The following is a 23,062-nucleotide window of genomic DNA, read 5'->3' as shown; positions in this document are numbered from 1 at the left end:
TAATTTGTCACTTAGCTCTGTCTGACTCAGTTTCCTCAAATGTAAAATGGGGATGATAATACTACCTCCTAGGATTCTTTTTGTAATTAAACAATTTATTAATTTTTAGTTTTCAACATTCACTTCCATAAGATTTTGAGTTTCCAATTTTCTCCTCTTTCCTCTCTCCCCGCTCCCCAAGAAAACATGCAATCTGATATAGGCCCTATTTGTAAGTTCATATTAAGCATATTTTCACATTAGTCACGATGTAAAGGAGAATTAGCACCAATGAGAGGAGCCATGAGAAAGAAGAATCAAAACAAAACAACAAAAGAAAAGGAGAGCAAATAGTATGCTTCTATCTGTATTCTGATTCCATAGTTCTTTCTCTGGAAGTGGATAGCTTTTTCCATTGTGAGTCTTTTGGAGTTGTCTTAGATCCTTGCATTGCTGAAAAGAGCTAAATCTGTCAGTCAGTCATCGAACAGTGTGGCTGTTACTGTGTACAATGTAAAAGTATTCCTTTTTAAAGAAGAAAAAATCAGCACAACTAATTGATACATTAAAAAAGTTAGAAACATGTGCAAGGTATGACACCTGTGGACCTCCCACCTCCATGAAGGGATGGGTTGGGGTGTCCTTTCATATCTCTTTGAGTCAAGCTTGATCTTTATAATTTTGTTATGAATTATTCACTTTTGATTTTTTGTTTATTTGTATGTATTTCTTTCTATTTATATTGTTGTAATTGTGAATATTGTTTTCTTGGCTCTGTTCACTTCACTCTGCAGTCGGTTCATGTGTATCTTAACTATCCTAACCCTAATTGTGCTTCTCTGTATCATCATATACATAATTTCTTACAGTCTAGTACTATACTATTACATTCATGTACCACAGTTTGTTTAGCCATTCCCCAATAAATGATTATCTACTTTGTTCCAGTTTTTTGCTATTACAAAAGTGCTGCCGTAAATATTTTGGTATATATGAGGACTTCTTATTGATGGCTTTTTTAGACTGTAAACCTAGTAATGCAGTCTCAGATTCAGAGGATATGGACATTTTAGTAATTTTATTTGGATAATTACAAATTACTTTCTAAAATGATTGTACCATTTTATAGCTCCGCCAACAATGTATTAGTGTACTTATAATTCTATAATCCTTCCAACTCAGTATTAAAATTTTTTGTCATCTTTGCCAAATTTGCAGGATGTGAGGTGAAACCTCAGTTGTTTTGATTTACATTTCATTTCATGTTATTGTTATTATTGATTTATAGCATTCTTTCATTACTTTGCAATTCTTCTTTTGATAACTTAATTCATATCCTTTGACCATTTATATATTGGGGAATGGCTATTATTCATATATCTATCTATCTATCTATCTCTGTGTGTGTGTGTGTATGTATATATATATATATATATACACACATACATACATACATACATACATATATATTTATTCATTGCTTATATATCTTAGATACCAAATCCTTGTCAGAAAAAATTTGATACAAATATTTTTTCCCCCATTCAAACATTTTCCTTCCTATCCTGCATGCATTAATTTTGTCAGCACAGAAGCTTCTTAGTTTCATGTATCAAAGTATCTATTTTATATTTGTCTCTATTAAGAATATATCTCCCACCCATAGCTATGAGAGTTAAATGATTTGCTTCTTTTGTAATTTTTTAAAGTATAATCTTTAATAATAATGGTCACATATCCATTTAGAATGTATTGTGGAATATGATATAAGGTATTGGTCTAAGCCTAATTTCTGCTAGTCTGCTTTCCCACTTTCCCGTTTTCCCCAGCAGCTTTTGAATTTTTCCTATATAATTTATATTTTCTACTTAATTAAACACTAGGTTATTGTGTTCTCTTGTTTCTCATTATCTTTGTCTAGTTTGTTCCATTGATCTGTCTCTCTGTTTTTTAACCAATACCAGATGGTTTTGATCTCTGCTGCTCTATAATATAGTTTGAGTTTGAAAGTGCCATTTCTTCTTCATCATTATTTCTTTTCATTTCCCTGGATATTCTAGATCTTTTGTTATTACAAATTAATTTTGTTATTGTTTTATCAAGTTCTATAAAATATTCCCTTGATAATTTGATTAGTATAACATTAAAAGTATAAAGTAACTTTTAGTAGTGTTGTCATTTCCATTATTTTGATGCTGTCTAGCCATGAGCACTGAATTTAAGTTGTGCTTTACTTCTTTAAGGAGCACTTTGTAGTTGAATTTTAACTAGTCTTTTATGTGCTTTGGTAGGTCAAGACCCAGATATTTTATCCATTTTGTAGTTATATGGAATAAGATTTCCCTTTCTATTTTTGTATCTTGTGTTTTGTTATTATTATAATATGAATTGCTGTTGATTTTTGAGGGCTTATTTTGTAGCTTGCAACATTGTGAGGCTATTAATTGTCTCAGTTAGCATCTTTGCTGATTCCCCAGGATTTTCCAAATATACCATCATGTCATCAGCAAATAGGGAAAGTTTTATTAATTTCTCTCTTGTATTATTGCCATTGCTAGCATTTCTAGAACAGTATCAGATAATACAGAGGAGAGTGTGTATTCTTGCTTCACCTCCCATATTTATTGGAAAGGGTGCTTACTTTTGGTTTTAGATATATGCTTTTGATGATATTTTTTAAAGTCTCTTCCCTAATTGATAAATGGTCAAAGGATATGAACAGGCAGTTCTCAGATGAAGAAATTAAAGCCATCTATAGTCATATGAAAAAATGCTCTAAATCATTGATTAGAGAAATGCAAATCAAAACAACTCTGAAGTACCTCATCACAGCTATCAAATTGGCCAACATGATAAAACAGGAAAATGATAAATATTGGAGAAGATGTGGGAAAATTGGAACACGAATGCTTTGTTGATTGAGTTGTGAACTGATCCAACCATTTTAGAGAGCAATTTGGAACTATGCCCAAAGGGCTATAAAATTGTGCATACCCTTTGACCCAGCAATACCACTTCTAGGGCTGTATCCCAAAGAGATCATAAAAATGGGAAAAGGATCCACATGTACAAAAATATTTATAGCAGCTCTTTTTGTGGTGGTAAAGAGTTGGAAATTGAGGTGGGGTACCCATCAATTGGGGAATGGCTGAACAAGTTGTGGTATATGAATGTAATGGAATGCTATTGTGCTATAAGACATAATGAGCAGGCAGACTTCAGAAAAACCTGGAAGGACTTGTATGGACTGATGCTGAGTGAAGTGAGCAGAAGCAGGAGAACATTGTACACAGTAACAGCCACATTGTTTAATAGACTAACCCCTTCTCAGCAATGCAAGGATCTAAGACATCTCTAAAAGTCTCATGATGGAAAATGCTATCCATATCCAGAGAAAGAACTATGGGGTTTGAATGCAGAACGAAGCATACTATTTGCTCTTTTTTTCCTTCTATTTTGTTTTGTTTCCTCTTTCTTGTGGTTCCTTCTATTGCTTCTAATTCTTCCTTACAGCATAACTAATGTGAAAATATGTTTAATAGGAATGTGTATGTATAGCCTATATCAGATTGCATGCTGTCTCAGGGAGAGAAGGAAGGAGGAAGGGAGGGAGGGGGAGAAAAATTTCAAACTCAAAAGCTTATGGAAGTGATTGTTGATAAATCAAAATAAATTAATAAAAAGAAGAAAAAAATTTTCCTACTTAAAAAGAAGTCCCTCCATGCTATACTTTGTAAGGCTTTAGCATAAATATTTCTTTCTACTATCACCTTTTTGGCCTAGCTTATTGCTGATCTGCTGGATCTTTCCAAGATATGTGTACTGATGGGCGAGCTTTATCACTTGTCCATTCAACTGTATATTATACTGAATTAAATTAAATTTCATCTTATTAGATTTGGCCCAGTGTTGCCTGTTGAGATCTTCTTGGTTCCTGAATCTGACAGCATGTTAAATTGATTGTTCCAGATGGGCATCAGTTTTTTATGAATCCTTTTTTTTTGTTCCTTATCATTCAGGCTGAGTGCATAGTTCATTAATTTAGCTGTGCCTATACAACCTTCATAGTGTTGACTTTACCATATTGCTGTAAGGCAAATGACGCTATAACCACAAAGTATTTTTAAAAAATTCCTTCCTACTCCAAAAGAATTCTGCAGTTATAAATCAGAGTCCTGTTATAGCTTCCTCCAAAAAGGGTCAAGTAAATCATTCCAAAACAGTGTTATTCTGTCAGTATATATAGTTTGCTTCTGGTGCTTCAGGGGTTCCTTTCTCAAAGGATCTTTGGGATGTATACCTCTAGGTCTCAATCTGTGAAAATAATGAATCCTCTGAAATGGTTGCATTATTTGAATGTGTACTATATATTTCCATTGGGCTAGAACCTATTACCATTTCTTACATAATTGTAACTTAGAATAGTTCAAATTAGAAGCTTAAAAAATTCTTATCTAGCATGTGAAGGCTGGGGAGGGGTTGATTAACATGACGTATTGGAAGGAACTATGTTGGATATGCATATTTGTTATTATTTTCTGGGTTAGTATATCATGGTTGCATGACCTCAAGAAGTGCTTAGTGGTTGTCCTTTATTCTAGACTTTTCTAAAGGATAGGGTAAAGCAACTCATCAATTAGGCATGTCTGCTAGTCTCTCTTAAAGTACTTATTGCTACAAAGTTTCAAGGTCATTCTCGTAGAGAGGACCTAAGATAGACTTACAGTTTGTGTTGTTCCCTTCTCTAAGGGTTCTTGTTACAGGGCAGCCTTTTCTCTTCCACTTTCCATCCCCACGGAAATGGACTTCGAAGAGCTTTTCTCTCTGAACATTGGATCATTGGATCCCTTTGTCTTTCATGCTTATTTATTGATATTAGAATAGACGTTCTTTTGAAACCCATTAGTTTTGGGGTCACATCCATTATCTGCCCTCTGAATTTAAACAGCCAAGCTCTGTTTTCAAGAGGCAAAGGAGTCCTAATAATATTTTCTCTTTCTTTTATAGTTCCTGGCGACCTGTCCTTACAAGAACGTCAGGAACTGGAGAACATCCGTCGTCGGAAGCAGGAACTGTTGGCTGACATTCAGGTGACTAGAATAAGGCAAATGTTTTAATAGCGTGATAGGTATGAAGAGATGTATCCTACTCAAGGTTAAGTGGCATCTAGCAGCCTCATTTGTGTATCATCCTGTCCAAGACCACCACTTGAGGTGTTCTCTTACTTTTATCCTTCCTACCTCTAGTGTGATCCACAGGTATGTTTGGATAGTCAATCAATAAACATTGAGCACCTACTATGTGCCGGCTATGAGCTACTTACTACTAAGCACCTACTATGTACTAAGATAATTTATTCTCATTTTAAAAATTGTAGTCTCATACCGTTTGATCCAGCAATACCACTACTAGGTCTGTATCCCAAAGAGATTATAAAAAAGGGAAAAGGACCTACATGTACAAAAATATTTATAGTAACTCTTTTTTGTGGTGGCAGAGAAAACTGAGGGGATGCCCCTCTATTGCAGAATGGCTGAACAAATTGTTGTATGTGAATGTAATGGAATACTATTGTTCCATAAGAAATGATGAGCAGGTGGATTTCAGAAAAATCTGGAAAGACTTGTATGGACTAATGCTGGGTGAAGTGAGTAGAACCAGAAGAACATTATACGTAGTAACATTATGTGATAACTAACTTTGATAGACTTAGCTCTTCTCAGCAATCCAATTACAAAAGACTCATGATGGAGAAAGAACCATAGAAAGAAAGAGCTATAGAGTCTGAATGCAGATTGAAGCATAATAGTTTCTCTTTTTTTTTTCATTCTTGTGGTTTTTCCCCTTTTGTTCTGATTCTTCTTTCACAACATGACTAATGTAGAAATATGTTTAATATGATTGTACACGTATAGCCGATATCAGATTGCATGCCATTTTGGGGAGTGGGGAGCAGAAGGAGGGGAAAAAATTTAGAAGTTAAAATCTTATACAAGTGAATATTGAAAACAAAAAATAAATTTTAAAAAATAAAAAATTTCAGTCTTTCATTTGATTAATTAGCTCAAGTTCATTAGATATGAATTGTTTATAATAAACTGCATAAACGTCCTTTACATTAGTAACTATTTTCTGTATAACTAAATAAACATTAAAATTGCTGAATATATATAATTTATTAACAAAAGGAATCCATAATAAAACATAAAGACATTGGTACAATTTGATATTTTGGCTGTTGTCACACAAGATAAATTTTCTTCTTTGCCTTTCTTCTGTGTGCAGGGTGATTTTGCATCATCATGGGATCATAGATCTAAGACTATAGCTATAAGGGACCTTTAAAAATAGTAACAATACCTAACATTTATGTAGCTGTATGCCAGGCACTGTGCTAAATGCTTTACAATTATTATTTCATTTGATCCTCACAACAACCCTACAAGGTAGGTGCTATTGCTATCCCCATTTTACAGATGAGGGAACTGAGGCAAACAAAGATGAAGTGACTCACCTAGGGGCACATAGCTAGGAAGTGTCTGAGGCTGGAGTTGAACTCATGTCACACCCAGCACTATATCCACTGTACCACCTAGCTGCCCCTAGATCATCTTAGAGACCATCAAGTCCATCCGCCTCATTGAACAGATGAAAAAACTGAGACACAGAGAGGTTCAGTCACTTGCCTAAGGTCACACAACTTGTAAGTGTCTGAGACAAGATTTGAACCTAGGCCTTCCTGACTCCAAATCCAGTGCCTTATCCTGTATATTCTAGTGTTAGTTAGATTTCAGTCTCCCTTTGGGGAATCCTTCTTTGTAAGGATATATATAGCTATGCTCAGTGCTTCTCACTGCTGTTACTTTCCTGCTCTGGGGAATCTAAACCTAGGCCTTGTACACCGATCTAAGCTTTCTCTTTCTGCTCTAGGCTTTTCTCACAGATAAGCTGACCCTTCCTGACCCTGTTATTTTTTTCAGATTTCTTGCTCTTTCTGTTCTCAAAAAGGCCTCTGTGTTTTTTCTTGACTAGCTCCTTTTTCTCAGAAAGAGGTATATAGGTCATTTCTCACATACTACTATTAAGTCATACTATTAAGCTAGTCAGCATTTTTTACATGATCCAGTGATCAAGTAATTCACAGAATAATGACTAAATGAAGTCGCCAGCTCTAAACTTACAATGCATTATTTTGTAGTTAATCAGTTCTTTAATATTTCTCTTTAGTATTCTTCTAATATATTTATTTTAATGTGCTGACTCTGCTGCTAAGATCAGGAGATACTCATGTAAGTTTCCAGTTCAAAAACATCACAATACTTAAAATATTGGCATCTTTAAAAATACTAATAATATACAATTTATCTTTAGCAAGACAAGAAGACCAAACTAAATAGTACGCATAGAAGTTGTCATTAATTGTCGATAGCCAGTCATAGACTTTGCCTTTAAGTTATATGTGAAAATATCTGTGAGAAGAGGTAAGGAAAAAATACTCAAAAACTCAAGATTTAAGCCCCCATTCATGGGTGGTTGTTGATTTCAGTGTAGTATCCCTTGTATGTAGTGACATTAAATGGGATCTGGCCAATTTTTTTTTATGTTATTGCTCAGTCTAGAAGAAAATAGTATGCTTTAATCTGCATTCAGACTCCATAGTTCTTTCTCCAGATGTGGATAGCATTTTCCATCATGAGTCTTTTGGAATTGTCTTAGATCACTGTATTGCTGAGAAGAGCTAAGTCTGTCAGAGTTGATCATCACACCATGTTGTGGTTACTGTGTACAGTGTTCTCCTGGTTCTGCTCACTTCACTTAGCATCATTTTATACAAGTCTTTCAGGCTTTTTTGAAATCCGCCTGCTCATTATTTCTTTTTTTTTTTTAGCTTTCTTTTTTATTAATTTATTTTTAGTTTTCAACATTCATTTACATAAGCTTTTGAGTTTTAAATTTTTTTCCCCTCCTCCCCACCTCCCTCCCCAAGATGGCATGCAGTCTGATATGGGCTCTACATATATATTCCTATTAAACATGTTTTCACATTAGTCATATTTTGAGGAAGAATTAGAACCAATATGAGGAACCACAAGAAAGAAGAAACAAAACAGAAGGAAAAAAAAAGAGCAAATAGTATGCTTCGTTCTGCATTCAAACTCCATAGTTCTTTTTCTGGTTGTGGATAGCGTTTTCCATCATGAGACTTTTGGAGATGTCTTAGATCCTTGCATTGCTGAGAAGAGCTGAGTCTGTCAAAGTTAGTCATCCCACAATGTGACTGTTACTGTGCTACTGATTTCTGCTCACTTTGCTCAGCATCAGTCCATACAAGTCTTTCCAGGTTTTTCTGAAGTCTGCCTGCTCACCATTTCATAATAGTATTCCATTACATTCATATACCACAACTTGTTCAGCCATTCCCCAATTGATGGGCATCCCCTCAATTTCCAACTCTTTGCCACCACAAAAAGAGCTGCTATGAATATTTTTGTACATGTGGGTCCTTTTCCCATTTGTTTGATCTCTTTGGGATACAGCCCTAGAAGTGGTATTGCTGGGTCAAAGGGTATGCACAATTTTATAGCCCTTTGGGCATAGTTTCAAATTGCTCTCCAAGATGGTTGGATCAGTTCACAACTCCACCAACAATGTATTAATGTTCCTATTTTCCCACAGCTTCTCCAACATTTGTCATTTACCTGTTTTGTCATGTTGGCCAATCAGATGGGTGTGATGAGGTACCTCAGAGTTGTTTTGATTTGCATTTCCCTAATCAATAGTGATTTAGATTGGCTCTGTACTTTTAAAGAGCCAATTATGATCTCTGTTGTCTGTGAGATAGATTTTATAAACAGGAGTTATACTAGTGTATGCTACATTATCCTCCTTCCTTTTTAAATGGTGTAACTTAAAGAATAGTATTGCCTTTTTGGAGAAAAAACTAGGAAGTCATTAAATGACATATTTTATCCCTTGAAGCTATATAATTTCTTTTAGAATTTATTGTAATACTTTATGATACTGTAATATTTTGGGTCAAGGAAGTGGTGTTTGCAAGTTTTCTTGGTTATGTAATGCCAGAGTATGCCTGGGCTGTTGATTTGAACACAGGCTGATTAATTTCTTTGAAACAAACTTGACTAGTAAATAGTTTAAAAATCTCTACTTGAAGTCTTGATAGCAAAAATTTATTTGGAAGGAGAAGCATTTTTTTTACTTGAATAAGTAAAGAAGAGCTACTAACTTTTTCTATCTTACATTGTAGACTATACTGGAAAAGCATCAGAAGTGCCCCAAAATCTTGGAATAATATTATATCTCTAGATCCAGTTGAAAAGGTTATTTTTGCCCTTTCGGGGGTTGGTAGGTTCCAGACTTAATTTCTATTTGCATTGTCTTGATTAACTTAGATTGCCCTAGCATAGGATTTTGTGTTTATATTCTTTGGGAATCTAATAATATAATTGTATGGCATATGTATTCTTCAGCAGCTATTCATGACTCTCTGTTATTAAAGTAATATCAAAAAATTGGGATGGGAAGAGTTAACTAATTAATATCTTGATATAGGCAGGCTCCAATTTATGAATAGATTGTGTTCCAAAAAACTCATTTGTAGGTAGTTTTGTAGTTTGCAAAGTAGTTACAATGAATTTTCTCTAGTATCATTGTTGTAAGTGGTGCCTATTTTGTAAGGCTAGCCTACCTATTTTATTCATAATGTGGTTAAAATACTGGATATTTTGAAAATGATAGAAAACAATACTTTTGTGACATGCTAATAGATAAAAATAATAAAACCAACTGGAACTCAGTCTAAGACAGATTAGTTGCTTGTCTGGAGCAGTCTTTTAGATTCATGTGAGGAAAAGGGAGGCAGTATGCTGGTCAGATGTATGGAATATTTCCAAGTTAGGTGTTCATAATTTGGGGTATACTTTTATTTAAAAATTTTAAGTAAGCTAGTATTAAATAGTTCATGTTCTAGCAATATAGTTTCATAGGAGATCTGTGCAGTACTTGAATGGATTTGGCACGTGTAGATGAGTGATTGGCCATAAGATATATATCTATCAATTAAATTAGACAGCTCATTTACAACTTCTCAATGGAGCTTTTCCACTGAGTTTCTTATTTATATCTGTGCCATAAGAAGTTTAGATGAGTGGGGAAACCTGATTACCCAGTAGTGCAATTTCCAATCTTAAAAGAAACTGGTGTGATAAATTGGAGGCTCTGCCTACTTTAGGTGTCCCAAGTCCTGTCTAATTATTGTCAAGTCACTTCAAGAAGACAAGAAAAGTAATAGGGGCCATATCAGGGGTATTGATAAAAAGCAGTCCACTTTTAATAAACCTGAAGTGGGCATGGACTCTGTGGGAAGAAATGCTGTTTCTGTAACTATATAAGTCATGTTACTCAATTGGATATTTCATATTTATTTTCAGGACATTAAGTAGTACTTGAGGAGAATCACATATGATGAGTAGAGTGAAAATACATGGTCTCTGCATTTCAGTGTTCATCTTTCATTCCATAATGCTGAAGTTTGTTCCAGTATTTTCAGAGCAAATAACTCATATTTCTGTGGTACTTTCTGTTTTACAAAATGTTTTCTTCACTTAAACCCTTTTTGGTGTAGGTAGTGCAAATGCTATCATGCCTATTTAAAGATGAGATTAAGTGTCAGAGACAGCATTGCAGTCTGAGTTGGAATCTTATGATTCCAGGTATTTCCACTGTACTGCTCTGTGTTCTTATTGTTTCACAGAATCTGAATTTTATAAATGAAGAAAAAGAAAATGAAAAAGAAAGCCAGTAAATAACCATAGTGAAATCTTAGGCAAGAATTAATAAATAGATTACAGCATTGGTTTATTTGTTTTTCTGTACGTTTTGCCTTCTCTAGAGGTTGTAATAGGTAGTTCTGTACCCTCTGTGATGCACTTTTCTCGTGCTAAAGTACTTGATGATCACCTGCTTTTATAGATCTACTTTCATAACCCTAGAGACAGAGACAGAGTGGCCTGGAGTCAGGAAGACCTGAATTCAAATCCAGCCTCAGACATTTAGTACCTGTGTGATGCTGAGCAAATCACTTGACTGCTATCTGCCTAGGTTTCCTCTTCTTTAAAATGAGGATAATAGTACCTAACTCCTGAGGTTGTTGGGAGGATGAGATAATATTTGTGAAGTACTTTGTAAATCTTAAACTACTTATTTAAATGCTGGCTTTTAAAATAAAAACCTGCTCTGGCTTGAATGACAGTTTAAGAGATTAGTAACTCCAGGGGCAGCTTAGATGGTTCAGTGCTGGGTCTGGAGTCAGGAAGACCTGAGTTCAGATGTGGCCTCATACACTTATTAGCTGTGTGGCCCTGGGCAAGTCACTTAATCTCTGTTTGCTTTAACCCACTGGACAAAGACATGGCAAACCACTCCAGAATCTTTGCCAAGAAAACCCCATGGACAGTATGGTCCACAAGGTCATGAAGAATTGGGCATGACTTAACAACAACTCCTGAAGTGAAAAATAGGAAATATTAAGCCAGCACTCTTTTCTCCCCCAGTCTGAAAAGCTGTGTCTTTAGTGAAAGCTCTAAAAAATTAAATGTAATTTAATTCTCTTCATGATTCTGCTTGCTCAATGAGGATACAACTCCTCACATGTAAATAAAGGGGGCAAGATTCATGAACTTGAGTGGAGGCTTAGAGGATCAAGTAGAAAAATACTGTTCACTCTCTTGACAGCTTCTTAGAGGATGTAAAAGCCTAAAAAAGGAAAGAGGCTGTCTTTCTTTGCAGTTTCTTTACAACTCCATGATATAACTACATTTGATTTATTGTGGTTATTTCAGATGCTAAGTCCTTTATATTTTAAATTTCTTGGTTTGAGAGTCTAATCCACTTTAACCCAACAAGCATTTATGATGTGCTTACTAGGTCCATGGCATTATACTCGGCAGTTAGGGATATCAATACAAAATAAAAAACAGTCCTCATCTTCAAGAAGTTTTACATTTTTCTGGAAGAATACAACCTGTATCTATATCACTGTCTTCCCAGTATTTTATACCCTGTCACTTTTTACACAGTAGAAACAATAATGGAAATATTTTCTATTACTTATTAAGGCTCTTGATAGCCATCTGAAGCTCTCTGTTACTTCTGTTGAAAGTTCTGTTCATCTTATCTTACTTATTTATCTCTGTTTATCTCTGCTCGGCTTTTTGAAGTGGTACAGGCTTGTTTCAGTAATTTTCTTTTGGTCCAGAGAGCCTTTTAATGATAGCATTTCAGGAATGACTTCACTAATATTTTAACATCTGAATCTCTTCCTTCTTACAAGAAAGCAGCAGCATTAGAAATGCTGTTTTTCCTTGTGCTCCCAAGTGTCAGCCAATTTAACTCGGCATGTATGTTCTTTATATTATGTTCATTTATATGTTCTTTATATAAATTCATAATGTTGCTTTATACATCATTAGGCCTTAGAAATTTTTCTGTTTAGCTTTAAAAGTTACCCAGGTACTGCCAAAATTTGTTAATGACATTCTCTTTAACATTCCCCATATAATTAATCTTAGTGAACATAAACATCTGTCTGTATTTATTATTCTAGAGTTCACATGCAAATAGAAATTCATGTGGAAGCTGTATACTGCCTCATTTCCCATTCTTTTAGGCCAGTGGGCCTATCTTTGGTTTTTTGACTAACATTTAGGATTACAGTACGATGGATCAGGAGACAAGGACAGATCACATGAGGAGTTTCTTGCACCATATATATGATACTTGACTGTTTTTTCCAAATGTATGCTTTCATTTTCTGAGATGAAAAATGGTTGAAGTATTACTAACTTCTCTTTACCATAATGGAATCAAAGAATTTTCACTTATATATTGCCATGCAAAAGAGGATAATGTGTCAGAATACTGGTCATCTTGTCTATTTTTTAGCTAAGTTTTTTTATTTAACAAGGTAGAAAATAAGGGCAATGCAAGAATGAAGCATTGACGCCTTCTTTGCATTTATAACCTCTATATGATGGTCTCATAGACAGTTATGAGATAAGGTAGTCATCTTCAGGTTGATTTTAATTTGGAGAAATTCTTCAGCATGAGATTTCAGATGTTTTATTTTGGCTTATGGTTTTTCCTTTCTTGGCATCTTATTTATGGTTTTGTTTTTGCAGCGTCTGAAGGATGAGATAGCAGAAGTGACGAATGAAATTGAGAGCCTGGGATCCACAGAAGAGAGGTGAGTGGGCCATTTAGTCCATAAGCATTTAGTAAGTGCTTGCCAGGAACCATACTAAGTATTGGGGATACAAAAAAAAAAGGGTAAAAACAGTCTCTTTCCTCAAGGAGCTCCTACTCTAGTGTGTGTGTGTGTGTGTGTGTGTGTGTGTGTGTGTGTGTGTGTGTGTGTGTGTGTGTGTGTGTAAATTACTATGTATGCACGAGATAATACACTAGATGGAAGGTAATTTCAGAGGAAAAGGTACTAACAGCTGAGGGGACTGGAAAAGTCCTCCTGGAGGAGGTGAGATTTGAGATGAATCTTAAAGGTAGTCAGGGAAACTCAGAAGCAGAGGTGAGGAGCACAGCATTTCAGACATGAGAGACAGCCAGTGCAAAGGCACACAGATGAGAGATAGAGTGTCTTGTATGAGGAACAGTGTAGACCAGTGTAGCTGGATCATATAGTTTGTGGAGGGGAATAAAGTGTAAGAAGACTGGAAAGGTAGGAAGGGGCTAGGTAGTTTTAAATGACAAACAGAAAGGTTGATATTTGTTTCTATAGGTAGTAGGGAGCCACTGAAGTGGGGAGGAGAATATCATGGGGAGACTTATACTTTAGAAAAACCACTCTATCAGCTAAATGGGGGATGGATTAGATTGGAGAGAGACTTGAGGAGATGGATTTGAAAGCATAGTCTATGTCAGGGGTAGGGAACCTGAGGCCTTGAGGCCACACATGGCCTTCTGGTCCTTGGGTGGGTCCTTTTGACTGAGTCCAAGTTTTACAGAACAAATCCTTTTATAAAGGGGATTTGTTCTGTGAAGTTTGGATTCAGTCAAAGGGCCGCACTTAGACTATTATTTTTTAGGGTTTTTAATATTTTACTTTTTCCAATTACAGGTGAAAACAAATTTTAACGTTCAAGTTTTTTTTTTAATTTTAAGTTCCAAATTCTCTTTCTCCTTCCTTTCCCCCTCCTTGAGAAGGCAAGTGATTTGATATAGGTTTACTTATATGCAACACATATTTCCATATTAGTCGTTGTTATAAAAGAAAACACAGATAAAAAAACCCCAAGAAAAATAAAGAAAAATTTTTTAAAAGTCTGTTTCAATCTGCATTCATACTCCTTCAGTTCTTTCTCTGGAGGTGGATAGCATTTTTCATCATAAATCCTTCAGAATTGTCTTGAATCACTGTTTTATATATATGACAAATGCTATAAGTATTTTTGTACATATAGGTCCTCTTCCTTTTAAAAAAATACCTTTGGGATACATACCTAGTAGTGGTATTGCTGAGTCAACAGGCATGCACCGTTTTATAGCCCTTTGATCATAGTTCCAAATTGCTCTCTGGAGTGATTGGGTCAGTTCACAACTCCATCAACAGTGCATTAGTGTCCCAATCTTCCCACATTCCCTCTAAGATTGTCAATTTCCTTTTCTGTCATATTAGCCGATCTATTAGTTGTGAGGTGGTGCCTCAGAGTTGTGCATTTCTTTAATCAGTAGTGATTTAGAGCATTTTTTCATATGAATATAGATAGCTTTGGTATCTTCTAAAAACTGCCTGAGCACATCCTTTGACCATTTATCAATTGGGGGAATGATTTGAATTCTCATAAATTTGACTCAGTTCTCTATATATTTGAGAAATAGGTCTTTATCAGAGAAAATTGTGGTAAAAATTTTCTCCCAGTTTTATGCTTTCCTTCTAATTTTGATTGTATTTTGTTTGTGCAAACCCTTTTTAATGCAATATCATCAAAATTATCATTTTACATCCTATAATGTTCTCTATCTCTTGTTGGTCTTTTCCCTTCTCCATAGATTTGACAGGGAAACTATTCCATGCTTCACTCATTTTCTTATGGGTATCACCCTTTATGTCTAAGTCATGTACCCATTTTGACGTTATCTTTGTATGTGGTGTGAGATATTGGTCTATATCTAGTTTCTGCCATACTGCTTTCAGTTTCCCATCAGTTTTTGTCCTATTTTCCCCCCACCTATCCTCCTCTCTTGCTCCTTTCACTTTTTCCCTCCTCAAAAGTGTTTTGCTTCTGACCACTGCCTCCCCCAATCCATCCTCCCTTCTATTATCCCCCTCCCTTCCCTTATCCTCTTCTCCTCCTACTTCTCTGTAGGGCAGGATGGATTCCAATACCCAACTAAATGTGTATGTTATTCCTTCTTTGAGCCAGTACTGATGAGAGTAAGATTCAAATGTGGTCCACTACCCCCATCCTTACCCCATCTTCCCCTCCACTGGAAAGCTCTTTTGCACCTCTTTTATGTGAGATAATTTACCCCATGTGAGATAATTTATCCCATTCTACCTCTCCTTTCCCCATTCTTTCATTGCATCCCTCTTTCTCATCCTTTCATTTTATTTTTTTGGATATCATCCTGTCATAGTCCTCACACCTATGTCCTCTATCTTTGTATCCTCCTTCTAACTGCCCTAATAAATGTTCTTAGGAGTTACAAGTATCAACTTCACATGTAGGAATGAATGTAAACGGTTTAGCCTTGTTGAATCCCCTATGATTTCTCTTTCCTATTTACCTTTTATGTTTGAGTGTTGTATTTGAAAGTTAAGTTTTCTATTCATCTCTGGTCTTTTCATCAGGAATGCTTGGAAGTCCTCTATTTAATTAAATGTCGATTTTCCCCCTGAAGAATTATGCTCAGTTTTGCTGGATAGATGATTCTTTGTTTTGTAATCCCAGCTTCTTTGCCCACCAGAACATCATATTCTAAGTCCTCTGATTCTTTAATGTAGAAGCTGCTAAATTTTGTGTTATCCTAATTGTGTCTCCATGATATTTGAATGATTTCTTTCTGGCTTTTGCAATATTTTCTCCGGAGTTTGGTTGTAATGTTCCTGGGAATTCCTGGGAGTGATCAATGGATTCTTTCAATTTTTATTTTACTCTCTGGTTGTGGATTATCAAGGAAGTTTTCCTTGATAATTTCTTGAAATATGATGTCTAGGCTCTCTTTTTTGATCATGACTTCAGATAGTTTAATAATTCTTAAACTATCTTTCCTTGATCTATTTTCCAGATCAGTTGTTTTTCCCGTGAGGGAAAAACATTTTCTTTTATTTTTTCATACCACCATGGAAGAACTGAAAACTTACAGATCCCCAGAGCTAGCTCTGAAAACAACACATAGACAGTTAAGAGAGATTAGCAGCCATAAACTATACAACTCCAACTCCAACTTGCAAAAGTTAGTAGATGGTACACAGTAAATATTCAAAACCAATTATATGGCTTTCTTATTAACTTGATAATCTTTTCTCCTTCTTTCCTTCTTTCTTTCCTTCTTTCTTTCTCTTTCTTTCTTTCTTTCTTTCCTTCTTTCTTTCTCTTTCTTTCTTTCTTTCTTTCCTTCTTTCTTTCTCTTTCTTTCTTTCTTTCTTTCTTTCTTTCTTTCTTTCTTTCTTTCTTTCTTTCTTTCTTTCTTTCTTTCTTTCTTTCTTTCTTTCTTTCTTCCTTCCTTCCTTCCCTCCTTCCCTCCCTTCCTTCCTTCCTTCCTTCCTTCCTTCCTTCCTTCCTTCCTTCCTTCCTTCCTTCCTTCCTTCCTTCCTTCCTTCCTTCCTTCCTTCCTTCCTTCCTTCCTTCCTTCCTTCCTTCCTTCCCAAGGTTACACAGCTAGTAAATGTCAAGTGTCTGAGGCTGCATTTGAACTCGGGTCCTCGTGACTCCAGGGCTGCCCCATGATAGCAGTAGTGATGAAAGTTCTTTCTAAAATTTCTAAAATTAGGACACAAATTAATAAGCAAACTTTTGCATTGATTTACTTATTTTGGTTCTACCACATTTAAGTCCTATTCATAGTTCTGTAGTAATCCAGTAATTTCAGCATATGTCAAAAAACAATTGCACTAGAAGGGCTATAGATGTGGGCCCAGCACATACTCAGTTCAGTGTTAGACCTGTCCATTCTAGTATGGAAAAAGCACCAATACTTTAATGTCTAAAATATTATTGGAACCACTTAATTTATTTACATATCCCTAAATAAGCTGGCTAGATATAATATTCATTTTATCTTTACCTGGAAAAGTTGTATGAGTTACTGAATGTGTGAACCCAAATGACCTTCCCACTGAGATAGATAGATAGATACATAGATAGATAGATAGATAGATGGATAGAGCAAGCAATCACATATTATGTGTTTACTATGTGACAGGTACTGTGTGAGTACTGGGGATACAAATATAAGAAGACTCTCAAGGAGCTTATATTCTAATAGGGGAATACAGAACATAAAGGGAAGTTGGAAAGTTTGCTGATGAGGATCGGGAACAATCCATATTGATCTGGGAGTGAAAGATTATATGAGGACTAGATACTTTCTCTGATGCTCCTGACCTCTCAAAACTCTCCAAAATAATAATCATGCAGAAGAAATCAAGTAATCTTAGCTGTCTACACAGTCTAAGATACCAAGAAATTTAACAAGGTAACAATCCAATGAAGTAATGGTAGAGAAGGTTAAACTCTAACATGCTTACTCAGTATCTCCTCAAACTGATCCACAGGGCTTGCAAGAGAATTCAACTCTAACCTCATCTCCTTCTGTCCCTTTCCTTCCCCCACCTGCCCTCATGACTCCACTGCCTCCTTTTTTTTTTTTGGTGAGGCAGTTGGGGTTGAGTGACTTGCTCAGGGTCCCATAGCTAGTGTTAAGTGTCTGAGGCCAGACTTGAACTCAGGTCCTCCTAACTCCAGGGCCAGTGCTCTATCCACTGCTCCACCTGGCTGCCCTTCATCACTCTCTTTCTGCCATGGAAAATGAAAAGGCAAAAGCTTGCTCTGACTTGGATGGCAGTATGGCAGCACTCTGTACTACAACATTGCTAAGTAAGAAAACCAGGGAAGAGAGGGAACTGGGACAGGGCATCAGCTTGTATATGGCATGCCACTAGGCCTTCAGGAATGGGGACTGGCATCCAGTTGTGATCAGTCCTGTTTTCTCAGCAATCACTTGGGGTAGAGATTAAAGCTGGCAAAATGTGAATTCAGCAGCATGGCATGAGGTTAAGATAGTTTTGAAGTCCAGCCCCCAGGGAAACCACTGTCCAGAGGAAAGAATTAGAAAGTAAGCAAAAAGAGAATATAAGGAAAAATACTGAAATTATCAAAGATGTCAAGAGATAAAAATATAGTTGATTGAGCTTAAACAGACAAGCCAAAAGGGAAGATAATAATAACAGAAGGGAATGTGGCCTCTAGATTAGCTAAATGAGTTTAGACATCTATTAATAAATGTTGCAAGACAAAGGAAAATGAATCAGTACATAATGTGGCATAGGGCCCCATGAATTCCCAAGAGACCAAAGAACCACAAGATGTTCCTGAATGGTTTAAAAGAGAAGTAAATATTGTGAAAGCAGAATTTATGGCCTGCTCAGCAGAAATAATCAGCAGAATAGAAAAATTTGAATCTATGTTGGCAAACCTCATCAAAGAACCAAAAAAAAAGAGTTATTGATTGGAAATGTGAATACACAGAAGTAAAGGATAGTCTGGAAGAAATGGTATAAAAAGCAATAATGTTAAATGAAAGCATGATCATATATAAGCAAGGCATGTTGCTTTTAAAGCCTGGAAGCATAGAGACACCTTAAAGATTATAGGTCTCCCAGAAGAATTTGACAAGTCAAAAAACCTGAACACCATAATGCAAAAAAAAATATATGAAAACTGCCTAGAACTTCTGAACATAAAACAAAGTACCATTTGAAAGAATGTGCAGCTTGCTCACAGGAAAACCAATAAAAGAAACAAAATACACCTAGGCTGCTAACTTCAGGATATGTGGTGGTTAAATCTAACCATCCCAATGACAAACAACAAATTCTGCAAGTGACCAGGAGAAGAAAGGAAAGAAATATAAAGGAAAGGAAATTTGAATAACACAGGACAACTCTGCATCTACAATAAATCATAGGAAGGAATGGAACAATGTGTTCTTGAGCAAAAAAGCTCAAGATACAACTGAAGGTGACATATACTGAAAACCTGAACCTAACTTTTAATGAAAAAAGATAGACATTCAATAAAATCAGGGTTTCAAAATTAATTAATTAATTTAATTTTAGTTTTCCACGTTCACTTCCATAATATTTTAAGTTCTAAATTTTCTCCTTCTCCCTTCCGTCCCCCTGCCCAAGACAGCATGCAGTCTGATATAGGCTCTACATATACATTCATATTAAACATATAAAATCAGGCTTTTAAAGCTTTCTTGAAGGTGACACATTCTGAAAACCTGAGCTTAACCATTAATGAAAAATATGGATGTTCAACAAAAAAGAGGCATTTGAAGCATTCCTGCAGAAAAAAACCAGACCAGCAACTTATAGGAAATGATACTTCAACAGAACTTAGAAGGAAACTAGAGATTTTGTGAAGTGGCAGTGAAGTGGGACTACATTACAGGCAAGGTGAAGACAACCTTTGGAAAGAAGAGGAGACAATGTGGGACTAGCACATAGGCCGGTTTAATCTTTCTTAGTTAATTAAACCAAAATTATGTCTAACTGTTTCTTTTATGGATAACAGAAAGATTAATTTATTGCAGGCCTGGGAATCAGGAGATATGGGTTCTTCATGGTTTTGCCACTAGTTAGTTGTGTTTGACAAGCTTTGACCCTCACTTTGCTTATTTGTAAAATAAGGGTGATGATCTCTGAGATACTTTCCATTCCTAAGAGTCTGTTATTCTCCATTAACTTTTTTATTCTGCATTTTATTTATAGCCTCCTTTTCAAACATACATTAAACAGTGAGTTATGAGAAGACACACATGAATTTAATAATAAAAAAACCTAACACCCATGAATTTCAATCATAATTTACATTAAGAATCATTTTTAGAATCTCTAGACTAAATCCATATGCATTTTATAAGACTACAGGATTCATCTTAGAAACATCATGGAATTCATCTAAATTTATTTTAGTTCTACATTTCCTGCATTTCCTCTAAATAGTTTCACTGATGTCTACATTTCATTGTTCCAAATTAAATACAAATTTCGACTGGAAAAAATGCCTGTTTAACCCAACTTAAACCAGCCCTTGTATATGGAAGAAAGTAACTTGTATACCCAAATATCCTTACCCCTACTGAATAGGACGTTTCTATGACATTCACGAAATGTAAAAAATGACAATTTAAATACTGTCATTGAATTTTTTGTTAATATTTTGAAGCCAAATTTTACTTGTCTGGGTTTCTTGTGTGCATAAATTAATTTTCTCCAGGTATACCTTTGGGTATATGTTCATTTTCATAATCATTCTCCTTAGGGCACTAATAAATTGTTGTGGTGATTGTTTTATAGGAAAAACATGCAGAGGAACAAACAGGTAGCCATGGGCAGGAAAAAGTTCAATATGGACCCCAAAAAGGTAAGTAAAATTGGATGCAGTCATGACTATAAGTGGATGGCTTCTTTCAGGTATGACTTTAGATAAGAACCCCAAAGTGTCCTCGAGCTTTTTTATTTCTGATGATCCTGTAGAAATTAATGTATTATGCCTTTAGTATTATGCCTAGCAACTGATGGAGAGCTCTGATAACTATTGCTCTAATTTTTTTCAATCAGGGAATATTTGTTGAATCCTTATAAGTTCAATTTGGTCACACTTGTTTCCTCCTCTGTCCTTTTTCCTTATAGATGTATTTAATGAGGGCCACTGTGGAATAGTAGAAGCATTGATCTTGGATTAAGGAGAGGCCTAGGTTTGAATTCTGCTTCTGACTTGCTAGCTGTGTGACCCATGAAAAATACCTGTAGTTACTTCCTTACAGATTGTTATGAACATCAAGTGAGAGAATGTATATAAAGCTTGTTAGAATTATTGACACTTTTCTTGTGATATTCTAGGGGATCCAGTTCTTAATAGAGAATGACCTGCTGAAGAACACTTGTGAAGATATTGCACAGTTCCTGTACAAAGGTGAAGGGCTCAACAAAACTGCTATTGGAGACTACCTGGGTGAAAGGTATATAGCCCTGGCTTCGGGGGAGGTAGAAAAGAATAAAGTAAAGAGCTATACAGTAAAACAGATCTCCCCTCCCAAACTGTACTTTTGTAACTTTCTCAAACCTGAAGTAAGAGAATTAGGGTTGGGAGCCCTGTTCTCCAACCTGCCTTTGGACTATAGGCTCTCCAAAGTACCTTCCTGCTGTGAGATTCTATAATATCATGTCATAGGTAACAAAATATATTGGATATAGATAATCTTAAATGGAAAATCTGATTTGTATTTTCCAAGTTGTGGACATTCTATGGCAGTGGCTTTAGTTTCTGATCCAAAGGGAGTTAATCTCTAAGAATATCCTTTTAAAATGGATTTTTGCCTCCAAGGGATGGTGGGAAGCTGTGATGAATTTTATCTTGTGATGAACTATGACTTTTAATTTTGCTCCTCTTGTCTTTTTTTTTAATTAACCTTCACAGAGATGAGTTTAACATCCAAGTTCTTCATGCTTTTGTAGAGTTGCATGAATTCACAGATCTTAATCTTGTCCAGGCATTACGGTGAGTATACTAGAGATAAATAAGGCATGAAAGGCAGCTTTGGAATCAAATGATTGTTGTTTAAAAGTTTCTGTTGTATATCATAGGGAGTATTTTAGTAAATCTATAAGTCTTAAAATTGATTTTTTAGATGGTTAAGGGGAATTGTGAAAGATGTCAAAATCAAATATCATCATTTTATACAATGGTTACTTTGTTGATTGATTCATGATTTAAATGGCCTAGAAGAACTTTTATTTATAGAAGAGGTGAAAAACTTTTTTTCCTTATCCAGGTAGGACTGTGACTCATTAAAAAAAATTGAGTCACATAAATTTAAAAAAAACAACCTGATTTGTTAAAGAAATATATTAGTCATTGAACTTTAGAACTAGACAAGGCCTTAGAAGTCATCTAGTATCTTCCACCTCTCAGTTTATAGAGGCAATGAGGCATGTTCATTGTTACACAGTTAGTTAAAAGCGGAGTTAGAATTAAAATTCAGATCATCTGATTCTCAATTCAATATTCTTGCCACTAGTACCATCCTGCCTTAAATTTTTAAAAGAGAAAACATAATACTATTCCATAAGTACAACAAATTTAAGGCAGATTACAGCTTGTTAAGGACAATTAACAGAGAGGTGGGAAATGTAGAAAGGGAAAGGAAGAATAGGGAAGAGAGATAACCAATTTTTTTGCCAAATCTCCGTGAGGCAAAGATTTAACTTATTTATTAATACTGCTCTTAGATCAATCAGCAAGTATTTAAGTGCCTACTATGTCCCACACCCAGGGGCTGCGTTAAATATAATGATGAAACAAACCTAAAAGTTTTATAAATAATAGCTAAAAAGTAACTAGAATTTCTTATTTGTTCCTCTTCAAATAATGGAAGTACAAGTGTATTTAATGTCTTCTATCCTTTTTTTTTTCTATGAAGAAAATCTCTAATTTATATCTTCAGAAAGTAGAGAAGTAAATACCTCATTTTGTAAAGAAAAATTTACTTCAGTTCTAAATTCCACCTGTCATCTTGGGATTCTTTTATATGATCGTCACAAATCACTTACAAAACTATGTTGAATTTTTACTACCTGGGCATAGTAGAGTGACATCATTTCTTGGTACTTGTTTTAACGTTTTCATTTCACAACTAGATGAAATTAAGCTGAAGGCTGGATCTCATCAATTGACTTGATCCCTCTTTAAAAAGAATATTTATGTAGATCATTTGGGGAATTTTATTTTGCATAAATCAGGATTTTCGTATATTGAGTTTG

At 35.2% G+C, this 23,062-nt stretch overlaps 1 protein-coding gene across 7 annotated transcripts in view; it reads left to right on the top strand.

The window, feature by feature from the left end:
* Positions 1 to 23,062, top strand: part of CYTH1 (cytohesin 1) — a 202,947-nt gene that overhangs the window by 126,737 nt on the left and 53,148 nt on the right. For all 7 annotated transcript variants that reach the window (XR_013487154.1, XM_078155825.1, XM_078155829.1 and 4 more), the window contains exons 2-6: positions 4,987 to 5,069; positions 13,176 to 13,240; positions 20,597 to 20,663; positions 21,143 to 21,261; positions 21,720 to 21,800. Coding sequence is in view for 6 of the 7 variants with exons in the window: in XM_078155825.1 (XP_078011951.1) it covers positions 4,987 to 5,069; positions 13,176 to 13,240; positions 20,597 to 20,663; positions 21,143 to 21,261; positions 21,720 to 21,800 (415 nt within the window). In the remaining variant the exon portion in view is untranslated. The remainder of the gene's footprint in view (positions 1 to 4,986; positions 5,070 to 13,175; positions 13,241 to 20,596; positions 20,664 to 21,142; positions 21,262 to 21,719; positions 21,801 to 23,062) is intronic.

Source organism: Phascolarctos cinereus, unplaced genomic scaffold (genome assembly GCF_003287225.1).
Source record: "Phascolarctos cinereus isolate Bilbo 61053 unplaced genomic scaffold, phaCin_HiC Scaffold_5;HRSCAF=322, whole genome shotgun sequence".
Lineage (NCBI taxonomy): Eukaryota > Metazoa > Chordata > Mammalia > Diprotodontia > Phascolarctidae > Phascolarctos > Phascolarctos cinereus.
This window is presented reverse-complemented; position numbering and strand designations above follow the sequence as displayed.